This window comes from Indicator indicator, chromosome 13 (assembly GCF_027791375.1).
Source record: "Indicator indicator isolate 239-I01 chromosome 13, UM_Iind_1.1, whole genome shotgun sequence".
NCBI lineage: Eukaryota > Metazoa > Chordata > Aves > Piciformes > Indicatoridae > Indicator > Indicator indicator.
Window position 1 is genome coordinate 5,924,920 of NC_072022.1, and position 25,754 is coordinate 5,950,673.

A 25,754-nucleotide genomic window follows, 5' to 3' on the forward strand; every position below is an offset into this window, starting at 1 on the left:
ATAATTGGAACATAATTGGAAGTTAAAGGTAAGAAAGCATGTTTGCATAAATGACATCTCTAATTTAAATTCATGACAGTTAAATAAGGGAAATTCTGTACTATTCAGCATTTCCATTTCTGATATATAGTCACCTGCTTAGGAATATCTAAAATGCAATTTTAATTACAAATCTTACTCCTGTAATTAAGTTTGGGAAAGACAGATAGAAAAATGGTTCTTAGCTTGGCATTTTTCTGCTAACTGCATTCATTGAAAACTGTTTTTTCTATTTTAAATCAAATACTGTTATCAATGGGAGAAGTCAGTACTAAACGCAGATCTGTAACTAACCTGGTAATCAGCTTAACTCATTCAAACACTCTTTAAAATGAGTATATGTTTAGGAAACACTATTTCACAGTTAAGTAAAGAAGTGGTAGCAACAGTTAATAAAATACATAATATGCAAATCATGCACTTACCAACAGCTCCATTCAGGGTCTGGAAAATTGTGCATTTGTGGTCCAAAGTAATGTTGATGCGTTCCTGAAATAGAAGCACCAAAGATGCTGCTGTTATACCTGCAGTGGCAGCAAGTAATCAGGCAAAACTAAGTATTCAGGTCTTTAATATGATTCTTAATTTTATATTGTTAAATTTTTTCTGTATTCCTGAATTGTGCAGCTGCATGGCAATCAGTTTTATAAACGCATAAACTTTATTTAAGCTTGAAGGAATAAAAGTCCTATGTTTCAGTTTCAAAAATACAAAGCCAAACTTAAGTATCACGTCAGAAGGAAAACACTAGTAGTTCTAAAATAGGGTCTTAAAATTGTATTTCCCATTTAGATTATTCAAGTACCATGTTTTGAAATTTTAACATGTTGATCCAAGTACACAACCTTTAAAACACACTAAAATCATGACACAGATAACATACTACTAGTATTCCAAGATTTTGTTACATATTCTACATCATAACACATCAGCATACAAAGAATTACTGGTAATGGATAGTGCAGTATCCCAAACTAGGTGCCATGGAAGCATTTTGAATCACAGGACAATAGCGGACTGTGCAGAAGTAAGTGTTTTTTTCCTAGAAGACAAAATCTGTTTAGACAGCTAATTACATGACTTCTGACACTGGTGCAGAGTCAGCTTTAATGTCTCTATATCCTGTCCTTTCAGTTGCCTATCTAGCATCTGACAACTTCCATAAAATCAATTCAAACATTAAGGGCTGCAAGGAATGTCCTATGAAGAGCAGCTGAGGACACTGGATTCGTTTAGTTTGGAGAAAAGGAGACTGAGGAGTTCCCTCAATTCTCTCTACAACTCTCCTGAGAGACAGGTGCTGATCTCTTCTCTGGTATCCAGTTATAGGACACATGGGAATGGTTCAAAGCTATGCCAGGGGAGGATTATACCAGACATCAGGAAGCAATTCTTTACCAAGAAGGTGGCCAAATACTGGAACAGGCTTCCTAAAAAGGCGGTCAAATCCTCAAGCCTGTCAAGTGTTTAAAAGGCATTTAGACAATGCCTCTGAATAACATGCCTTAACTTTTGGTCAGCCCTCTATCAGTCAGGCAGGCAGTTAGACTAGATGATCATTGTAGGTTCTTTCCAACTTAAATAGTCTTTTTGTATACTTGTAGCTAAACACCTCTGATGTTCCAGGCATAACTTAATGGAAACACACATGTTTCAGAAGCTTATCTGCCTCAAGCATACAAATGCTCAAAATCAACCTCAATATGGTTCTAAAATATTAACTTTTCTAAGCTGCCTTTTTTTCAGCACCAGGGCCATGTCTCTGACATCTATCATGCTTTAATGCTGCTGCTTTGTTAAGCTAGGGCACAGAGACTTCACCAAAAATTTATGCGGCTTTATTGAACATATCTGCTCAAAAGCTGAAGAGTCACAGACAGCTGCAGGCAGGATCTGAAATGGCAGCAAGCCAAAAATATAAAACACTGGATCAGCAAGTAGTTCAGTGACATCCTGGAAAAATGCCACATTCTCTGGCCATCAAGTTGCCAAATACACGGGACCATCATTAAGATGAATGCGACCGATCATATACCTCAGAGCTATTATTTCTAACAACGAAGCACAACCTGTCTGAATCTGCAGACAGCCTGAAATGATAGATGAAGTCATGACTCTTTGGAAGCCTGTTCATCACTCCAACAGCAGGAACCTCCAGAGAACAAACAACCGCCAATATGGCACTCAGGAATAAAGAGACAGCATTCCTTTTATTTTTATACTCTGATGTTTTAAGAGTAGCAGCATGTTATTCCAAGCAGAAAGAAATGAGAAAGACAGTCACTACTTACCCTTGCCAGTGGGTCAACATAGATCTTGGTGTAAAACAGCTGGTCATCATCATTATCCTGCAGATTCCATTGCTGCACTATGTGATTTATATTTGGAGCGTAACCAATAAATCCTGCAACATCACATACAAATGAGTTATTTCCACAAAAACCACTACTCTGCCAATGCTGTCCACCAGTCAGGAACTTCATCTGGACTTTTTCATGCCAGCAACATATGAAATTCATACAACTTGGCTCAAAATTCCAGTTTTCTTCCTGTGATATGCACCAGTTCTATTTTAAGCAGTTCATAATTGAGGATTATTTTTGCACTGATTTTTTTAAATAGGAAAAAATAGGAAACAGATCACTTTAGGATGGTCCTGAGAACCACAAAGCAAGAGTTGCATTTTCAACAATTGCTTTTTGCTGGAAGAGAAGCCTGAACCTAATCCTGCCAGAACTAAAAAGAGAATTCAACTAAAAACCAATACATGTTATGTTTAAGCCAAAAAAGAGGGCAGATAGGTGAGGTAGAGAAGGTGGGGGAAGATCGATCTGCCTGCTGCCCAGCACCATGCACTTAGAAGAAGTAACATCATGTGCTCAGTAGCAGTTATAAACAGTATCAATGGCAGTGCATGTATTAATCACCTGCAAAATTATTACCAAAGCTGACATCTCAAGGAGGATTCCAAAGTAAACAAGTCATTGAGATTAACAGGAGCAGCACACTATTTTCTTGGAATGCACTGCTGCCATGGTTTAGACCTGGTCAGCAGCTGAGCCCCACACAGCCACCCACATTGTCCCTCCCCATCCCCACCCCTGCTGGGATGGAAGGGAAAATAAGAACCAAAATGCGAAATTCTGTGGGTTGAGATAAGGGAAGTTTAACAGAATGACACAGGATGAAGACACAGCAGGAATAACAATAACACTACTTAAAATAAGTTATGAAGTGAGTAATAAAACACAACCCACTTGCCAGACCCCACTGGCTCCAAAAACTGTCACCCCTGCTCTGGGCCAGCCCTTCCCTTATACAGTGGGCAGTAGGGTATGAAGTACCCCATTGTGTGGGCCCTCCCAATTTCTTGTGAGAAAATTAACCCTATCCTAGCTGAACCCAGGATGATTGTCCAAGCCACACTGACAGGCCAGGCTGAGCATATCCACTCTGTATGCAGAGATCCCCCTAGAACAAGACAGCCAAAGCAGAAAATTCTGTGACCTAGCTAAACTGTGCCTAAAAATAGCATGTAAGGCTTTGCCTGGGCTTGTACACTAAATTGTTTCTCAGATAGATTCATTTGGCAGCAACTGGGTCATCCCTACACAGCACTTCACTGCAAGGCACAGTCACTTGCTCAGACTGTTAGTTTATCTGCTTTTTATAAGTTACTGCCAACAAACACTAGATAAGTTTGAATGAAAACTATTTTTAAGTACAAAAGAGGAGCTATTCAAATGTCAAGGAGAGGAGAAAAGGACACCAAATCCAGTCCTTGATTTGATATTTGGAAAGTTCAGGAACAGTTCTACACACAAATACACAAAACACACAACAGAAGTGAGTCATGTTCAAGCTCCAGAGTCTAATGTGCTCAAGAGTCACACTTGCCTCCTGAGTTCAGGAATCGTTTTCCACTCCGGACAACAGGATACTTATCAGCCAGCCTTTTATCTGGCCAAATCAGTCCATCTGCTGCAAAGACCACTTTATGATTAGCTTCTTGAAATTTCTTGAGCAGTTCTGCAGGGCCTCCCGCAAAGATAACATCATAGCTGAAAAATACAGAAAACATATCCATTAGACTAATCTTAATGCTTCTGTGTTCAAAACAAGTGGTTGGATTATTCAAATTATAAAAAGACAGACAGCCCTATTATTCTGAAAAAATGATTCATTAGAACATGTTTTATCACTATATAAATATCCTATACCCTTCTAGGACAAAAAACTTCAACTAATACTATTTATCAAATACAGTTTCCCCTTCTATTTACAGTATTTTTTTCTACCTCCTTGCACATTTTGGACATTCTTTTTCCTTCAGAATTTGTCCACCTGAAACTGCTTTTCACATTCCTTGCATTTTGACACACACCCCCCCCCAAAAAAAAGTACTTTCACATTTAGAAAACTGTATGTGTTTAACAACAACAACAAAAATAATCAAAACAGAGAATAAAATAAGAGTAGGACCATAAAATGATACTGGCAGCTCTCACTGGGAAGCTCTAGATGATCTTGTTCCAAAATACAAGATCATTGACTTTCTTCTGAAAGGTTTTATCAAGAATTGACTTAGGTATTTCTAAATAAAGTTTATTTGCTCATGAATTTAAACTGTTATGTCCTGACAGTATGTAAATTTCTCCTTCTACCTGTTTAGTGTGCCGAAGACTTCAGAAGGCTTCACAGTATCTACTTATGCAAAACTTCATCTGCCTTTGTGAGTTTTGCATCTCATCTTATATTGAGGAGAAAGACCTAAAGGTGGAGGGCTCATCTCTAAAACTAGCAGTTACCCACAGTCAAAGATCAGTGCTCTCAAAACAGAAAGAAACATGCATGGGTTTGGCAAAGGTTATGTGAGAATATAGTACCACAAGACTTGTGGTTTCTTGTTGTTGAACCATATCCAAATCAATGCCTCTGGAAGGAAAAAACAAACCAACCAAACAAAACAAAAACAAAACCCAAAGCCAACCAACCAACCAACCGAAAATAAAAATACAATATACATAAATTTTTAAATTATTGAGACTATAAAGTTCCTTTGTTTGTACTTGAGATCTACATATAACTGTACAAAACACTTAAACCATTTTACACCACATGAAACCAGGACACAGTAATACTGCAATTATGTCTCTGGGTAGAGAAACAGAATATTTGGATTTAATGGCAGCATTGCAACCTCACAGCTTCCTCATCTGAATGCAGGTATATTCTCATTCCCCATACCTGCCTTAGTGACTGATAACCATCAGTCCTGATACAGGACAAAGGAACAGTACAGCAATACACAACTTTTTGCACTACAATGTACTACCCAGCCATAGTGCCAACAGCACAACCATTATTGATTTCTGGTACTTCTTTATTACAGTTTTGAAATTTAAAAAGTCTCCTCTTTGATGAGGATTTCATACAATTGGCCTGAGAACTGAAGCACAGCTGGCTTACAAATGCAAAAGGGAAGATTTCCACTGCAAAGTAAAGTATGAATCCTGGAGAGGAAGTGTGTTATGTAGTCTATATAAAGTAAGCGGCCTCTGAAAATTCTCAGTGTTTTGTTTTTCTGTAACATTGGCAGAAGAACACATGGGGAAAGAAAAACCACTGTACATTTTGGAGCTTCCCCAGTTTTGCAAAAACTGCCTGTTTCTGCCCAGATATACAGGAATACACTTCCCTCCTTTTTCCATTCAGTTGGTATAGCACAATTCAAAAGCAGAATGAGCCTGAAGGACAAGCGAGAAAACAGGAGACAAGTCGAAGACAGACAAAAACAGAGATTTGTCTGAGGCTTTAACTTAATAGTTTATGGCAGGCTGTGCTTCTCCTCTTTGATCAGGTCAGTGCTGCTGCTGCAACAACTTACAGCTGCAGGAAGGAACGAAAACACCCCTGGAACATTGCTTCCAAGAGCTGTCATTCTGTAAAAGAAAGCCAAAGTTGAGCAACATACTGGGCTAGCCATAGGCTCTGGTTGTGAACAGGACATACTGCTTCATACAGCACAGTTCATAACACAAAGCACAGAGTGCCCAAGCTGCACTGTCCATTACTGTAAACTTTGCACACTAACCTATTATGTAGGAGTATGAATCCTGCATGGACCTACATTTCCCACTAATTTTCACAGCCTTCTTGTTTCGTCAAGAGGTGATTGATTTACTGCCACCACACCTCCACCTGAGTTTTCTGAGCCTCACTTGCTTTTCTTCCCAGGCAACAGGAAAACTTCCAGAGTCAAACTATAGCCTATAAATCTATGATTTGCCTTGCCTACGTGCTATGTTAGATTATGTTCAGTCTACCCAGCACTCAGCTCCAACTGTAAGGGGGATTCACCTCAGATCTACACCACTAAAGACCATCAAAAAACAGGTCCCAGCACTATCCTCAATACTTATATTGTTATTATGGGCAAGGCACATGACTCAGCTACATTTGACAGGGAAGAAAAAGTGTGTATACATCCTGGAAAAAAGCAGGCTGCCTTGGCAGGCTGGGAAAAGCTCAGAGACTCGTATTTGTCCTTCATAAATCCTTTCAATTAACCACAAAGCAAGAAGATAGGAAAAAAAAAAGAAAAAAGGCAAGAAACCCAGAAAGTTCCCACAACTCCAATCCCACTTCCTGAAGCTCTCAGATGGCAGATGCTTGGGGCTGAAATCATAGGTCTGGGTTGGAAAGGACCTCTAAAGGTCATCTAGTCCAGCCCCCTGTGCAGTTAGTTAGGGGCAGCCCTTCTCTTTTGCACCAGCACAGCATCCCAGCTATGCACGCAATACTCCCAGCAGAACACGGAAATGGTGGCTTGGGTCCTCTAGACTTTGTATCCATGACTTTTAGAATAAAAAAGGCTTGCTGCTATTGGAGTTGCACAGTAAGAGCTCAAAATGCAAATGAAAGAGGGCTTACTGGCAACCAGCAATTCAGGTCCTGGATCTCATCTTTTTTAACTGCACTCTTCAGCCACACAGCCATTTCATCATTTACACCATATGCCACTAGAATGACACCTTTGAGACATGTATAAAATGTAATTCTCTCTCACTTTCTAACAAATCTTTTAAAACAAAAAAAACCACCAACAACAAAACAACAAACAAAAAAATCACCAAACAAAAAACCCACAACCACAAAAAACCAAACAAAACTAAACAGCAAAACTATAAGCCTTCAAAAGTCTTCTAAGACACAAATAGAGGACTGTGAGAATCCTGGATAAATAGTAACAGCATCAGTTGGCCATTAGTCAGTTCAGTCTGAAATGATCCAAAGTAAACCACTAGTCAGCTTTTGCAAAAACATGGCTAATTTAAATAGCAATTCCATATGCAGGCAAAGCATTTTACTTTCTGCACCTAGACCCAAGCTGTCCACAGGAGTTCAAGCTATTTCCAGAACTGTGATCCATGTGAAAAAAAAAATGCTCAAAAAAAAAAAGGCAAAAAGGTAAGTTTAAGTAAAGAGGTTCACTAGAAATTATTTTCCCTAGTTACAGTAAGCAAAGCTGACATTTCCTTTCCCCATCTCCAAGATTAGTATTCCAAATGCTTCACAGTGAATATAATGAAAAACACCTGAAAGAGAAAGGATGATGACTATATTTGTCTTTTCCAAACTTATACTGATCAACATTTAAACTGCAAACCAGAATTCCTGGGAATTAAAAAGCTCATTAGACTTAAAATATAATGCTAGAATCAGCAAACTAATTTTTCTCATATCTGGAATCAGTTCCACCAGCTTCTAATCAATAAATACTTGGGATTATGGACTACAAGAACTTGGGAGGCCTTAAATCCTGTGATTATTCATGGCAAGGATTATGGCATCCGCAGTTCCACACACATGGTTCTCTGTACTCTCTCATCCCCATGCCAGCAGACAACTTGCCCTTTGAGAGAATAAATTACATTGGAGAAGAACTTGATCTATATCCAATTCTAGTAACAACTTCAGATATTATACCATACAGGGAGAAAACATAGTAATGAATGAGAATAATGAATTTGAAAACAGAAATTCATCTTTAAAATTGCTACCAGTTGAAGAGGCTACTCCAACTTTCCTAAACTAACCTATGCAAAACAACGATTGAAGTTTCCAGCAACTACCACTGTCAAAACACTCTCTTGTGACGTCTGCTGTACAAATCCTGCCAAATCCTGTACTTTCCTAGCAGTGACTCTTTTAGAGTTGTAACCCTATTGTACTTAATGCTAGTATGGAAGAGCTTAGAGGTTACTGTGAACTATATTCTTAGCTGATCTGTTCATGTTCTTGTCAGGGAGCAAAAGAAGAAAAGGAGAGGGAAACGAAAAATAAAGAAAAGGGGGAAAAAAAAGGCAGAGGGAAACAAGGGGAAAAAAAGCAGGATGTGAACAGGTTTGAGCAAGCTCCCTTTTCCCTGTGACAGGGAGAAACCTATCCGTCCTCCAGTGAGGATGTTCAAAAATAATTGTGCTATGAGCAATAATCTGGCACCTGCAGCAGTACTGCCTCTCCAGCCTTCCATCACAGACAGCACAGACACAGGGATATATTTGGCACCAAGACTTGTCTCAGTTCTCTAACACATAAAAAGAAACTCTTCTAAGGTTCTAAATGTTTTTCTCTAGGGTCCATTTTCCAGCTTCCTCTATATCACTTACTCCATGGAACAATATCACACTCTGGCCCTTACCAGACACTTTACTTCTGGAGCTACTTCTGCTCCCCTCCCATTCCATGCTCCCAGCCGACAGCCACGTCCTGCCCTCACCACAACTAAACAGGGAAAGAACAAATGTTTGCCCTAAAAGCCTGTCAGTTCCCAATAACATTTTTTTACCCCTTGAGGAAGCAGAACTATGAACAACCCTTACATTTGTAAATCCATTAAAAAAGTAACCATGGCCCCAGGAGCAATCTAATATTTTAATGAATGGAGAAAAATGGAAGCAAACTCTCTCCAGTAAACCAAGAGGGGGAAAAGCAGCATGAAACTTTCAGCGTGTCACAGCAGCTACTTTTGCATGCCTACACAGACTAAAATGCAAAGGCAACAAGCCAGGTTTGCTCACCATTCAACAAACATTACAACCAAGTCCTCTTGATCAGCATAACTTTCTATGGCCTCTTTCAGCAGTCGAATTTTCTGCCCTCCACCAATAGAGTTAGGCAGCTCACCACCTTTCCACTCTTCACCTTTTCCAAGTACCTGAAATAAGGAAAAAGGAAAAAAAAACACAAAAACCCCACACTTCTTCTAGTACCCTTAAACACGAGGCTTTTTAAAGCAGATCTTTATTGAAAGCAGATGTTAAAGTAGAAGTAACACATTAAAGCATAGCAAGCCAGCATTTCCAGCATCTTCAGTTTTCCATGTCTGAAGCAGCATTCAGCACAATGACATCACTGCAAAAACATGAGCCAGACAGTTCTTAACTAAGAATTGAGCAATTGCCTGCTACCACCATTTATTCAAATGTATCTCCTTCAGAAAAAGAAAAAAGCTAATTGTATAGAATTTTGCATTGGAAAAACATTCTAAATGAGACTTTTAAAATTCAATACAAACACTTTAGGAGCAGAGACCTCAGTGGATCAGGGTTATTACTACTACAAGTTGCAAGCTCCAGTCATTCTGAATTTCTCCACAATAGTTTTGTACAAGGAAAGGATAGGTTCCCCAATATACAGCTAGTTGCTAAAAATCAGCTAAGCAAAACTAATCCCTAGCCAAGCACTAGAAGAAATTACATAAAAAAAAAAAAAAAAAGGAAATTCTTAGGCTTTTTATGACTCTTAAACATACTGCTTTTAGAACTTCTAAAATGTGGAAAAATTACATTGCATGATGTTTTGGAACAAATCTGCAATGCTAAAAGATGTATCCAAGGTTTACGCCTCTCAAGTGCTTTAGCATTATCATATTAAGAAAGTTTTTTTTCAGTCTGCCAGGTTCAGGAGTAGTAGTCAAACTTCAGAGACTCAAGAAATTTCCTATTTATAGTATAGGCACTGTGGCAATCAAGCAGAAAACTTTCGTAATACTATCTCTATTTTCTCTTGCAGAATCTTTTTGGAGAAGGTTTAGAAGGTTAGTGTCCTCCCTTTTTCTCCACGGTCACACAGAGGCCAATCTCAGTATGTGACATATGCAGGCACAGAGCAAGGCAGAAAATGCTGGCAAGAATGATAGAAACATTTTGTTCTCTCAGAGAATTCCAGGTTCCTGGGAAAAAACTGTGAAACTTTCAGTTGTGACCCTCCCTCCTGCACTGCAGCAGGGATCTAGCCTTCTTTAAGGAGAAAGGAGACATCCAAAACTTCAAAGTGCTATGCAGCTTCCAGAAACATTCATGCAAATAAAATCAGCCACACTGAAAAGCAAGGTTATGTGACAAATCATGACAGAACCTCTAAGTGACTGAAGATGCTGATCACAATTGCTGCTCATCTTAAAACAGTTTGAGGCAGTGGAAGAAGCACCCTTCCGTGATCATTCAGGTGGGGCTTCCAGGTGAGCAACAGGGCTATGTGTAAGTGCCCTACTTGCCTCCAAGCTCTGCAACTGTCTTTCTTTGCCCCAGCATGCAAGGAAGCTAATGCCGTTTCAACTACCATTGCACTCTTTCTGTCTTAAAGGCTGCACAGTGCGACTGTTTGGTCTGAAAACATACAGTACCTTTACTGTGTAGTTGAAGTAGTTTGCAGTTTGCATGAAACGGTGAAAGCCATCAGTTTCTTTAGTTGCTACAGTAAAAACTAGTAGTTTGTCTAAGGGAGAAAAAGAAGGAACACATATTAATGCTTTCAGGCCACAGTTTAGAATAAACAAATATACTGAGCAGTGGGCTTTATTACTTGCCTGCATGTCAAAGAAGAGGCAAATATACTGTCATATTACAGGCATAAGCCACTAGCAAACAAGAATTGCTATAGAAAAGAAGTGATGTATTTAAAATTATCCTCAGGAAGAGGAAGTAAAGAAATTATCTATTCTGCAAGCAACTAGCTCAAGACATGAAAATAAAGCTAGTATGACTACTGGCCAGGAAAGAATCTTCAAAACAGACATAACATTACTTTTCAACCTGAGCTAATGCTATGAGATTTTATCACAGGACTGAATGGTACCATAGAACTCCACTTAATCTCAGTAGCTCACCTTAAAGCAAGCTGTTCATACTCTTCACAAAAACAGGAAAAATAACCAACACAAAACCAACCAACAACAACAAAAAAAAAATATCACCACAAAAACCATGGGAACCAGTCCCCAAACTGGTAATATTTAGTGCTTTTAAGTCCTTGGGCAGAGACAAAAGAGCAAGTGTTGCTGTTTATTTATTCAGACCCTCTGTAAATTAAGTTCTCATTTTACCCTCTTACTTCATGCAGGCACATGACCATGCAACCCAATTTTCTTTTCATATCCAATGGCTCAACAACATTCAGCACCCCCTGCAATACACTACGCAACCAAAGCACACAATTTAAAGCTATGATAAAGGCAGTACCCCTGTCCAGCATCAAATATTTCATCAAATCAGCTTGGATCCCAGAACACACTGAAGTTCCCCAGTCTAGCCTGAGTTCAAGCAACAACTTCACTCACCACCATACACTTATCAGTGCTCAGATGCCTTAGATGACATCCTAAGAAGATTCAAAACAGTCACCACTTGCCACTTGGTTTTATTTGACGCCATCAAGATTAGTATACAAGATGATGATCTGCTTCCCACTTTGTAGAAGAAATGTGCCTCACAAATTACACATACAATGTTCTGCAGCCAAGCAACTAGGGTACTTCTAGTGCATCTCTGCCCAGTCTTGCAGAGGAACATGAAAAACATTTGTTCTAATGAAACTCACGTCTGTCAAAAATAGCTACAGCAGGTAAACTACAGAGACTAGTCTCAGGAGCCATTCGTATTTTCCCCCCTGCAACATGGGTTAGATTCAGCCCTGGTCCACAGGTCACCTCCAAGAACACTTCTAACAGGTCAGACAGTGGTTTAGCTAGTCTATCTTCAACAGCAGCTGTAACAAAGTGCATGGAGGAAGAGCAATGGTAAGACAAACATATATGATGCTTTCTTTTACTTTCTCTATCAGTCCCCAGCTGATAGGTTTTCCTGACCTGGATGGAGTTTCCATATATTCTGAAACATCCAGTCCACCTAATGGCTTTGTTCTTACCTGGTCATTCCTTGATGTAACCTTTAAGCAGTGACAGCACTATACATGCCCAGAACCTACTGCACAAACTCTAACCCTTAACATATTCTGTGCCTTATGCAGGGCTCCTACGTTTTTTAACTGACACTGCCCAAGTTCTTCATATACAGACACAGACCTCTCCCACATTCGTCCACAATTTTTTGTGGGGGTCAACAATTTTGTTTGTTGTTTGGGGGGGTGGGGGAACAACTTATTTTCCTCAACAGACCTAGTAAAGATTTTAACTGCCTGCTCTACTGAACCAGACTGATACTCACAGCAAAGAAAGTGGAAATACTTGAAATTATTCAATCACTTCAACTAAACCACAGAAAAAAATTGGCACAGACAGCTTTCGAAGATAATTGCTCTAGCTTTTTCCCCCTTACGTGCTGCTCTAGCAGTCTTGTGTACCCAAAAATCAGAAGAAAAATCCCACAAGCACATCTCAGAAGGCCAGGAAGATCTCCAGAGAGGATTCCAGTGCAATGCATTCACAGACACACTGACTCACACCTATCCTTGACACAGAAATAATGGTTCAGTTACTTCAAGATCATTTATTCTGAATGTCATCCAAGCTAAAGTAATTCCACAGAAGTCACCACAGAATGAATAAAGAACATGATATCTCAGACTACAACTGAAACAGAACTAAAGACAGAGGATATGATTTTTCTCTATAGAACAGATTAAGTTATGATTAATTTTTGTTCAAGCACCACATTTTCAAATTAGAGGGAACCAGAAGAACTCAATCATACCAAACTGCATTGCCAAGCCAAGCAAATCCATTATTGAATGTTTCCTAGATGACCAGTCAAGCACTGACTGTAACCATGGAATTTGGTTTGGGATAGACATATTTCACATCTACCCCTTCCCAATGCATGCTAAGAGCAGAGTTTTCAAAATTTATACTTGACAACATGATGTAAATGGCAGTTTAGGCTGTGCCATATTCCTTTCATAGTCACTAAGTCAAAGTATTTTGTAAAGCTTTTGACACAGTCCCTTACAACATTCTGGAGAGACAGGGATTTGACAGGTGGACTGTCCAGTGGATAAGGAATTGGTTGGATGATCACATCCAAAGGGTACTGGTCAACAGCTCAATGCCCAGATGGAGACAGGTGACAAGTGGTGATCCTCAAGGGTCTGCACTGGGACCAGTGCTGTTCAATACCTTCATCAATGACATCGACAACGAGATTGAGTGCAGCCTCAGAAAATTTGCAGATGATACCAATCTGAGTGGTGTAGTTGATGAGCCTGAAGGACAGGACCTGGACAGGCTGGGAAGGTGGGCCCAGGTGAACTTCAGGAGGTACAATAAAGCAAAATGTAAGGTCCTGCACCTAGTTCAGAGCAATCCTCTGTATCAATACAGGCTGGGGGATGATGAAATTGACAGCAGCCCTGCAAAAAAGGGCTCCAGGGTGCTGGTGGATGAGAAGGTGGACACGAGCCAAAACTGTGTGCTAGCAGCCTAGAAGGCAAGTCACATCCTAGGCTGGATCAAAAGAAGTGTGGCCAGCAGATTGAGAGAGGTGATTCTGTCACTTTGCTCTGGTAAGAGCTCATCTGGAATACTGCATCCAGCTCTGGAGCCTTCAACACAGGAAGAACATGGACCTGACAGAACAGGTCCAGGAGGGCCACAAAAATGATCAGGGGGCTGGAACACCTCTCCGAGGACAGGCTGAGGGAGCTGGGGCTGTTCACCATGGAGAAGAGAAGGTTTCAGAGAGACCTTAGAGCAGCCTTCCAGTACTGTAAGGGAGCTTACAAGAAGGCTGGAGAGAGACTTTACAAAGGCAATAGGATGAGGGGCAAAGGTTTTAAATTAGAGTAGATTTAGGTTAGATATTAGGAACAAGCTCTTTAGCGTGAGGGTGGTGGAACACTGGAACAGGTTGTCCAGGCAACTAGTTGAGGCCCCATCCTGGGAAATATTCAAGGTGAGGCTCAACTGGGCTCTGGGCAACATGATCTAGTTGAAGATGTCCCTGTTCACTGCAGAGGGGTTGGTCTAGATGACCTTTGCAGACCACTTCTAACCCAAGCCACTCCATGATTCTATGATTCTAAATTAATGTACCAATACAGTTTGGCAAGGAAAAGAAAAAAAAGCCCAAACAAAATCTGCTGTTCTTTATGAGATATTATTACTCTCTTTTAATGGAAGCTACAGTAATTCCACCTACACACCATTCATGTATTTCAAGATTCACTACAAAGCCTAATATGTTATTTGAGTTTTGTGGAATAGGAAGATGTGCCAAATCATAAGGGATTTCAGCCTGAGCTATATAAAACAGAGAAAGCCAAGCAGACAAATAATGCAGATTACATTTGCATGAAACTGCAAATGAACATGTATTACACTCACAGCCAAAGAAGCAATCTAAGCAGGCTGCCTGAGTCAGGTTTGCAGTCACAAAACAGGAAGCTAAGATTAATGTAATTCCTGTAGGCTCCTGTGACTTTATTTAAATGTAAGTGACAACTTGACCTAGTCTTGCTTGCAGAGTTCCACTAAGTGTAGCACAGGAGATACTTGTTTCTTCTAGTGAGTGAAGAAAACACTTCTGACCATGTACTTCTGCTCATTTCTTTCCAACCTTTTAACTTCATTCATTTTGAGAAGTCTACTCTTTGTTTGCTACGTTAAGGTACAAAAGCCTCTTATAACACCTGTCCCAGTTGTGTCTACTAACACAAGTCCAGAGTGACTTACATGAACTCAAGGATCATCAAGCAGAACACAGATTCCAGGGGAGTAAGTTTATACAAGTGCCACCTCCATTTCAGGATGGGCTCAGCTACATCTCTGTTAGCCACAGCCACCCACGTCTCTCTGCTGTGCAGAACAGGTTTGGTCCCACAAAAAGCCATGCTGGTGCAGAGGTTCACTGCAGCAACAGAGCCCTTATCACAGGCTGAGCCACATCTAAATGTTGCACAGAGAAGTGAAGGGATTTGCCCAGAGTCCCCAGCAGCATCATTGTGCTGGTTCCTGGGCTCCACTTGTTCAAAGAACCTGACCAGAAAGCACCCTGCAGTTACTCAAATCCTGAGTTACCACTATGGCCCATTACTCTCCAAGGACCAAGGTGCAAAATTCTCAGTCTGCAAAAACAGCATGATGAACTCTCCAGCTGCAGCTAGCATTGTCCCTACTTCACCATCCACTTCGGCACAAACCCTTGCCCTGCCCTCTACCCAGGTGTCTACCCTACACGGCTCTGCTGTGTAGTCTTACACAGACTTTAACTATCCAGGTTCTTAAGCCTAACCCCCTCACACGAAGGGGATGAATACACACTCTTGGTAATTGTGATGGTTTGAAACTGTCTTTTTAATTTTTCCTTGCAAAGTTCAAAACAGAGAAAGTGAAAGAGTATAAATAAGTCACTATTGGGTGTAAGAAAGCAAAATAACGATTGTTCTAAACACTTCCATTGGATAGATAGAAATGTTTAAGAACTACTACCCAAAACAAAGTAGGCACTCTGCACATTCTGCGTTCGGCAGTGGGGGCAGTTGCTGGGCTGTCTGGCTGCTGTTTCTTCTTCTCTTCTGGCTGAAGATAACACACTGACCTTGGCAGCTAAGTTAACAACTTTCTGCTTAACTAACTCTGCTTTCTGTCCAAGGGGGGTCTGAGGGGGAAGCTCCTGGGAGAGAGAGAGGCCCCTTTGGGAGGGTCCCCTTGGGGGGAAGCAAAGGGAGATCGGTTGTGCTTTTTCTGTTGATTGTATATATTTGTAAATGTTGTGAATTTTGTATATTTGTACATATTCATTGCATTTCATCGTAGATTTTAGACTCTGCTTGTAAATACAGCCTTCATTTGCTTCCAGACTGGGCTAGCCTGGTTATTGTCGGTGGGGGGGGAATTTCAGCTCACACTGACACAGTAATATTTTCCAACAAACAGTAACAGCATCCTCAAAATGCAAACATACACGAAGCCAAAAACACAGCAGGTGGTCACAGCCCTCCGCACTTGCAGGGTACTGAGACACCGCAGAGGGTATGGGCTGCCACAGGGCTGGGCTCCCCCAGCACACAGCCTGCCAGAGGCATCTTGGCAGTCACTGGAGGGGATTACCAAGCTTGGCATTTACTTCCACAAGTCAACTCAGTTTATGTAAAAAGGAAATGCAAACCATATACTGAAGTTTGACAGGAAGGTGTGGAAAAAAAAAAAAAAACAAAAAGAAACACAACACCAAACTCTGAAGAACTTCATGCCAGCTACGAGGATCCTGAAGTTTACTAGACAGCAATTATTTCAGACAGCTTCCCAATAGTTACATTCAGAAAACAGCTGTTCTGTTTTGAAAGTAAGCCCAAGAGAGCACGTGTTTGGCCAAGAAAAGTATATCCAGTGACAAACAATTCATTTTTACATGCAAATTTGGAAACCCTTTGGCACTCGAGTTGTGAAAGACAATACTGCATGGAGAGCACACACAATGTATTAGCTTTTACTATTTATAAAAACCATCCCACTCTTTTCCTCAGTCTTTTGTGCCGCTGCTATCAGGGATCTGACTGCATCATAAGAATTTATTTCCAGGAATAAGAGCTATAATCTATAGCCCTTGTCTCCAGTGATTTGCTTGGCAAGGTCTCCGTCAGGAATTGCCATGGCAGGACTCCTTTAAGTAGCAGCCTCTCTCCTTGTACCTTGGCAGAGAAGCACACAAAGAACTGCAGTCATTCCAGACACACCCACGTGGTTCTCACTTATCTTGAATAAAGGCTGATGGAGATTACCACATCATTTTTACCAGGGTTTGCAGGCATTACTACAGTAGTGTCAGGGCAGCCAAAACTGAGGATAACACTCAGAGTCACATGGGAGCTCATATTTGGGCTTTGGATTCAAGTACTGCGGACTTCAAGAGTAGAATCAAAGGATATCTGTGCATGGTACCACATGATGACATTAAAATGTACCTGTCTTCAAAACTGGTGGTTTATAATGGTAAACAAATGATGGTTGGTTCCTGGAATACATGTACATAAAGAAGTCTACTTTCCTGTGTGCAGAACTGCTCAGAGTAACAACTGCTCAACCACCCCACCATTAAATAAGAACAAAGATGTACAACTGATTGCAAAATAACTCACCAGAGGTTTCCAGCAAGCAAATAAATTGTTGAAGACTGTGGGAAAAGCAACCATATTAGGAATACCTCCGTGGATTTAAAAATTAAAAAAAAATTAAAAAATGCACAGACACTGTCAAACAAAGGTCAGGTAGCAACCTTGGCAGCGATCGGTAAGATTAAGGAATCAATGACACAGGCCAGGTAAATACCTGGAAGAGAAGAAGGATAAGATGGACATCTGAAAGAGTCATATGGATGCATCCAAGCCCATTATTTAAGCACCTATCACACTGCATCTATTACACCTCCCACATCTCTAGAAATGAAAGTTTTGGGAAATCAATAGTTTCACACACACGAAAAAAAATAATCTCACACCAAACAGCCAGTAAAGAGATGGAGACCTAGAGCAATAGTCTTCAACACAATCCATAACTGAGATTGGAGATCTACAGTTTCTCATAACTTTGTGATAAAACTGGTAAATTCTGCAAGAATAAAACTTTAAAGACCATTTAGGAATACAGCTGCTATACAACTAACCTCCTGTAATTTCCTTAACTTGAAGATATCCTGGAAAATGTAAAATATCCTACAATATCTTCTGAGTGAGAACCAGAGAAAACATTTGATATAAAGCCTGTTGGACGATATCTTATTTATAGCTCAACTGCTGTTTCCTTTATAGAAGTTCACAATTCACTGCAAAACTTTGAAAGAGCTATTAAAGAGAATGCCCAGTCTACCCAATACTGTATGGAATCAATACAGTTAGGATAACCACCTTCCCACACACTTTTAATGACTTTAAGACCAATCCTCCCATATGTTTCCGAGACAGGTGAAAGGTCTGCAGATAGCTGAAGCGTCACTAATATTGCCAAAAACAACTCCCCTTCCATATTTATATGGACTCAGACCATATGTTCAAAACCCAAAGAACTGTTAAGCCAACTAAAACGCTGAAATATTGAAGAGTGCTTTCAAAATCCAAACTTATAGCACAACACAATCTTCCACTTACCATTCAGGAAGGCAATATTAGAATCTTCAACAGGAAATTTCGTTTTTCCCCTCTATATGTAAGAGTTCCTAAGATTCTATGTAGCAAACCAACCAACAAAAAAAAAAAATTCTGAAAATCTGCATACTCTGAAAAGATGTCAAACAGCTGGAGACAGGAAAAAACAATCATGCAATGCAACCATGATTATAAATTATACCTATATACATGTACTTGGTGAATGTAATCCAGCAGCAAAGAAAGATCTTAAGTACACAACATGAAAAAAACACAAACTTTAAACATATGTATGTACCCAGCATCAGTTTATATGACGTACATATGGTCAAAGAAAGCAGTAATCCAAAAGAAGAATTTCTGGTTAAATAAAACGTCTGGCATAAAGAGAGGAAAAGTCAGACATCCAACAACCATTCATTTTCCCCCAGGATTCTTTAGACACATAATGATGTGCTGAAATAGTAAACATGGTCATCCTCTTTCCTCAGGGAAGGAATGCACATGTCACTGCAGGAGCAAGAAAGATGAGTGGCGCATCAACAATACGACTTCATATTTGGAAGTCCTGGGGATTTTTTTATCCTGATATTTGTATTATACAGTCAACTTCTGTTTCACACAGAACACTTAGCTGCATGCCTCCACTCATCCTATAGCTTACTGCTTCCCAGAGAGGCAAACTGGTTTCAAAGTCCCATTAACCATGGTCACCATCTCCTACAAGATTGGATCCTCTGCAATTCAATACCATGATTACATTGCTGTTAAAAAAAAAAAAATCCATGCTTGAAAAACCTATAAAAGGTTGGAAAGTAACAAGACTTAAAATAAAAGGTTACATTAGAATTAACAAATAGCAAGTTAAGAGTCATGGGGGGCCAAACACGTAGTGCATACTGATTTCCTATACCAATACATACTCATGTGAGAGAGATGGATTTCTAAGAAGCTATGCTTTAAATAAATCTTAAAGGACAGATTTTTGAATCACAGAATTATTGAGGCTGGAATGGACCTCTGAGTTCATCAAGTCCAGCCTATGACATAAGCACCACATCCAATCTTTCCTTAATCACCTCCAGGGATGGACACAAGAAGCAGACCTTCTTGTACAGACCTCTTCTGAAAGTTTGGTCTGTTATCACAAATCTCCTGTTAATCACTGCACTCCAATACACACACACATTCTACTGCAAAATACAAAGAGCAGCACAAATGTTATTTATTAAAGTCCCAAAAGTATGGCACTCTTCTCAGATAGCTATTAGTAGACTTGTACCTTTGCCACTTTCAACCAGGCATATTAAATTAAAGCCAAGTAAACAGAAGTCTGTCTTTTGATACGTAGTTATTGCAGAACTAATGCAATTACATGGGTATCAACACTGCTACAACCTGATTCTCAAAATGATTCAACCTGCCAAGAAAAATTACTGCTGCCTTTAAACTGCAGCGAACAGTTTATGACCACAACTGGCATTTGTGGTTATCAAGGAACACTGAATGCACGGGCTATCCATGAATAATCCTTTCTCTGTCCCGCTAACTAGACCTTGCTGATGTTGTAGAGCAGTAATTACTGGTATCAAAAGTCCCAAGAGCATCCTGAGCCAGCAAATGGAACTAGTACAGACAGGAAGTTTTCAGAATGTAAAAAGAATGTAAAATTTGCCACTTTCAGCTCCTTTGCATAGCTCGTAATGTTGCGACCTCCTCAGCCACTGTAAAAGTTACCTGTTAGAGGGCCCTCCATCTCCTCGTGTTTTAAAGGAACAAAGAAGCTGGGTTAGCAGAAATGTATGCTTATATTAAGCAAGAGGTGCTCTGAATTTTCTCATAATATATCATTTATGCTAGATTAGTGTTTGCTAACATACAGGGCTTGAACAGGACACTGAAGTTTTCAATTTCATTTGATTTGGGGGGGTTAGTTGTGGGTTTTTTTTCTAACTGAATCTAAATTGATGTTTTCCAAGGAATTAGTCTCATTACTGTTAAATATCTGCCATCTAAATCTGTTTATGAAGAGGTGAACAGTGCTGTAGCAACTGTGCGTTTCAGAATCTAAAGTTTATGAAACTACTGAGGACTTCTCATGCTAAGAAATTCTCTTGTGCTTTAATTCACAGCCCACAGGGATGTGAACAAGCATTTCCCTCTTCCCTGTGTACTGACTCAAACAGCAAGCCTGCTGAGTTGCTGCTTAATGCCTGCCTTTTACCACATCATTTCTGTTCTCAGATATAGCATCTTAAATGATTACATGGAAATCATCAACTGCTGAATTAAGCTAGTTAAAAAAAAAGGAATAAAAACCCACAGCGTGTATCTCTGTAATTAATTTTTGTATATGCATATATACATACACTTCCAGACAAAGATCAGCAGTTGTTCCCACTATTAAATACATAACTGATTTCAGGAAACATTTGAAAGTTGGTTCAGTCTCTGCAATTAAATTACTTTCTTTTAATTTAGTAGTATTGAACATACACTCCACAAGAGCTCATTAAGACCTGTATGTGCACTCATCAATCACCCGTGTCAGTCCTGGGTGCAGCACTGGCCAGTGCTCAGGCCTGCACTCATTCTAACACATGATTTCCTCATTTTGATAGCTGAACAAAACCAGATTTTAAGCAGCAGTAGTCAAGACTTTTTCCATCAGCTTCACTGGATTTGGATGAGACCCTGTTTAATGAATCAGTTATTCTGTAGTAAAGGTATGTTCCTTATTTCCCAGATAAGAAAAAAAAATTAAATCAACTGTTAGTCAATGACATCATTGCCATGCATGAAGCAACTCCTTGAAGGAGAGCTGCCTAACTTCCTGACAAGTGGGGAACAGATCAGGTTACAGCTGTTTATGAGTGCCCAGATACCAAGCAAACCACAAAAATCTTCTTGAGAGCAGAAGTGGATGGAGTCATGGCACAGACTGGTCTTGCTTGAACGTGCCAGTTGGATGGCCCTGCTATAAACTGTCATCAGGGTTGTGCAGCTGAGAGTGGGACACAATTAACATCAGCTGTCTAAGTGAGAAAGTTTACTCAGCTTCTGCCTTTTCATGGACTTGCCCTCTCTGTCTCTCTCATAAATATGTATCTAGAGAAGAGCATGCCTCTTCTGAAGCTATTGTTTAGCAAATCCAGCTGTTTAAACAGAAGCAGTCACACAGCACCAGGCATTGTTAAAGTCTGTTTTCTGACAGCTAATCAAGCTATCAATGAAACTCAGCAGTTAAGATTTGCAATAACAGTCTCTCCTTAAACTAAGCTTTGCTTAAAAAGAGACATTGGAGCCGGAACTGCAGAGATCCTGAAGTGTTAACTGTTCTCCATGCAGACACCACGGTTTATGTCAGTAGACACTAACATCCCAATTGGTCAATTCATTTGAAAAATCTCTACAGTTTCACATCTGGCCCTATATCCAGACACCGGACATGTAAAATCCTCCAAACAGAAATAAAAGCCACACAAACCTTGAAAGAGGAAAAAAATCTGTCCTGTTCAAAGATCCCTCTTCTGTGTGAACAAGCAACTTAAATTCCGTACTTTCAAGATACAGGCAGTGCCCTGCCTTGAACAACTCAATCCTTCAAATAATGAAGTAGCACTGAAAACATCTGTCCTACTTCTGACACAAGACACCATGACATGTCATGTAAAACATTTAAAGACGCTTTTAAGATCAAGCACTTGACCAAGCAATTTCAGATAGTAAGTTTATAGAACTAATTCTGATCCAACATGCATACAATTGCAATGTACAAAACATTTAAAGAGCAATTCTATCAGGTACTGATTATTTTCTGCACAGCTGATTTCAGTGAGAACTCCTACTGGGTTCATTCAGTGCATTAATACCAAGATCCACAGGTATATAACTCATTCTCAGAGGAATAGCACTTAAATCCTAAAGCCATTTTTGTTTAGCATTTTTCTGGCTTTTTTTTCCCCTTTACGGTTTGTTTGTATTAATTACAAATACTGCGTATGTCAGTTTTAAAATTCAACAAACTAAACACTTCACCATGAAAAAGTGACCAAGTCACTTTTGCTCAGGAAATCAGTAGTGAAGAAAAAAACCAAAAAAGAGGAACTCAGAAGCGTATCATGACTCTCCAGTATATGCTACCAATATAAAAAAAACTTTGATAAATAATCTGTTAGTTCAGACTCTTGACAGGAATACATTTCACCCAAAAATCTCCCTGGGTCGGAGAACCATGGTGGTTATTCCACAGCATCTTATACTGCAATTTACAGCCTCAAATACTGCTTTACTTTTTCCTGTTTTAATTAGAAACATATTTCCCAGTTAAAGCTGCAGTGATCTTATCCAACACCACTGTATACCGCATAGAAGCAACATGACATCCACCACTGTGATCTACCTCCATGGCTTGACTATTCCCTTCCTATTTCATTAGGAAAAGATGAACACCCTGGCCAAAAAAAAAAAAGTCTAATTTTTTCTTTTGCAGCAGAGACTGCCATTGTGCAGCCTCTAAACTAGTTGCTACGAAGAACTTAAGACAGCCAACTTTGGGTGTCTTCAAGGACAAGTATTTTCAAGAGAAAAAAATAAGTGACAGAAGAATGACTTTGCTTCTTTGTACCTCCACAACCATGTTTGCTTATTTTTAAGTGATTTCCAAACACACACTCCACCTACCACACACTGCTTGATATTCACCATGTATTTCAGAACTGGAGTCTAAAGTATGTGGGAGATATCTTAAGTGGTGCACACAAATGCTGCGTGCATTCCTGGATAAACCCCAGAGAGTCAGAGTGATGGTATTCCTTAATGGCCTCTCCTTCACCAAGCAGGCCAAGTATACCACTACTTTTAGTAAGTATGTTGAGTTGGTTAAATGACCAAATTCCCTCGTTTGCATTCCACAGGTGCCTCAGAGGGAAAGACCTATCAATCATTGTCACTCACAGGGACCATTTTGGTTGAGCGCCCCTCCTGCCCCCCTAAAAAGGCAATATAAACGGCAACATCTTGCATCTCCAAATGTGTCCTTACACAGCTAGACCAGAGAGAAATTACTGCTTGAAGCATTTCTGACCAGCATTTAATGGTCACTGGGATGGAAGAAAGCCTGCTGGCTTGCTGGCTCCCACAGCCTGCTAGGCTGCCCACACCTCCCAGCCACGCTGGCTCTGCAAAACCACCCACGTCGCCAGGGCCCCCTCCACAACAAACCCCCTCACGACCCATCCTCCCTTACATTTCAGGAGCACACACAGCCAGCAACGAACCATGGGGCTCACCTCAAAATCTGCCCATTTGACACCGTTAAAACCTGTGACTCCAACATGTCAGCACAGCCGCACACCAGCCAAGTCTCTACAGCTGCTCTAAGGAACAGACTCAAAGGTGATGAAACCATTCCCATGCGAACAGATGATCAATAAAATATTTTAGGTAGGAACATAATTCACATCTGTTGCCAAGATCAGCCTCTGCTTCTACAGCAATGACAAGTATCTTTTCCATTGCACGTCCTGGACTGCATTACAAGATAAGCAACACGGATGCAGCAGAGTGCACCAGAAATATTTTAACTGTTGTTTTAACACAGAAACTTTTGTATCTTCAGAGCTCAACAACGCTCTTGACTGCTTGAAACACAAAGCTGAGGCAAAGGAGCACAGGAGCGATTTCTGCAAAGATGGTTTGCCACAGGGCTGTGCTGACTGCTCAAGCAACAACTGCTGTGCAACAGGCAGTTCTCTTGGTATTAACTTTTCCAAGCCTTTATGAGTATAGCAGTAAAGTCTCATTAAGGAATAAAAGATGCAGCTTGGGAATCAGTTCCAGGCACTCTTGTTACAGCTTGCTTCTGAAGCAAGCAATGCTAACAGACTGCTTTGAAATCCAACAAGCAAATTATGCCTTTGAGTACCGCTTTACACCAAGTTGCATGAAGCGTCAAGAAACTAAAGTCTGGTATTCATCAACACCTTTCTTTAAAAATAGCAAACAGTATTTTATACTGGATATAAACCAAGTCAGTGGTTTTCCTATTAAAAATAGAGCTTGTTGACAAAACTTGCTTCTCAAACAAAGGGGCTTCCCTCTGCACACTGGAAGAAAATTAAGCTAGACGTTAAAAATAACTTGATTATACTCTCGGGTAAACAAGCCAAGAAAGAAACTAGTTTGGATTTCATGTGGCAATAATCTAGTGGGACGAAATATCTTTGTATGCCTAAAATAAAAGTCAGAAGTAGAAATTCTAAAACGCTATTAGCACAAGACATATATATTTTGGCATATAGTTCGACATACGTGTGCTTGGCCACCTCTCACTGCGGGAGCTATCCTGTATGCGTTCTTGTATTTTACATGCTAGAGATAAAACTTCTGTCTTCTGTCTCCCTGAAGTTAAAGTGACTACAAAATACCATGAGCAAAGAGCAAGCAAGCCTTTGTGGGACGAGAATGGTCACTGAAGTCTTCAGCTAAGTTCTGCATTAAATAGGAAACTTTATCGGCGGTTGCCACACATCAGGGAAGAAACAAAATGACGCTATGCTTTTCCCAGCCGTGGAAGAACATATTCATCGCCACCTTCTATCAGGGAAAGAAAAGCCGGGGGGAGGAGGGGATAATGAGAAAATCAGGACTCGCTTCCCATTAGGGGCTATTTCCTTTTTCAGGGAGAGTTATGCATCTATTTCTGTATGACTCACTCCGTGGGGTTAAAACACTTCCAGCCAGCGGTTCCTTTCGAGAACAACCTGGATAGCCGAGCTCACGCCAGCGCCACAGCCCCCTCCCGCTCCGGCGCCCAGAGAGGCATTTTAAAGTGAGGAGCGGAAAACGAGGATGGCGGGGGTGGGGGGTTGTTAATAGAGGGGGAAAGCGGCGGTTCCCGGCCTCCGTAAGGAAGTAGGGAGGGTTTTCCCCTCCTGGCGAGCGTCACCGAGCCGGCAAGCACAAAGGAGACGGCACTGGCCAGCAGCACATCCCCGCCGCACCCACCCATGCCGCGTCCAAATGTAGCTTCCACAGGCGGCGGGGCCGCGGGGCTCCGCCAACGCACCCCTAACCCCCACACCGCCCCGTGCCTCACCTGCGGGCTCGGGCCCGGGGCGCCGTTCCGCCGCCGCCAGCAACGCCATGGCCAGCAGCAGCGGCAGGAGGAGGCTCGGCGGCCGGCCGCCGCTCCACGCCATGTTCCCCCTCCAAATCCGCTGGCCTGCCGCCGCTCCCCGCGCCGCCAGCCCCCGAGAGTGGGGCGGGGGAAACGAGAGTGAAAACCGATATCTGAGGAGCCGCCGCACCCCGGGGCCCTATCCCTCTTCCGCTGC

At 40.8% G+C, this 25,754-nt stretch overlaps 1 protein-coding gene across 1 annotated transcript in view; it reads right to left on the reverse strand.

Annotated features, from left to right (window-relative positions):
- The window catches only part of PLOD2 (procollagen-lysine,2-oxoglutarate 5-dioxygenase 2), a 51,724-nt gene that overhangs the window by 25,523 nt on the left and 447 nt on the right, over positions 1-25,754 (reverse strand). The window contains 6 exon segments of the mRNA XM_054386179.1: positions 465-528; positions 2,331-2,443; positions 3,937-4,100; positions 9,123-9,259; positions 10,730-10,821; positions 25,517-25,754. Coding sequence (XP_054242154.1) covers positions 465-528; positions 2,331-2,443; positions 3,937-4,100; positions 9,123-9,259; positions 10,730-10,821; positions 25,517-25,754 — 808 coding nt within the window.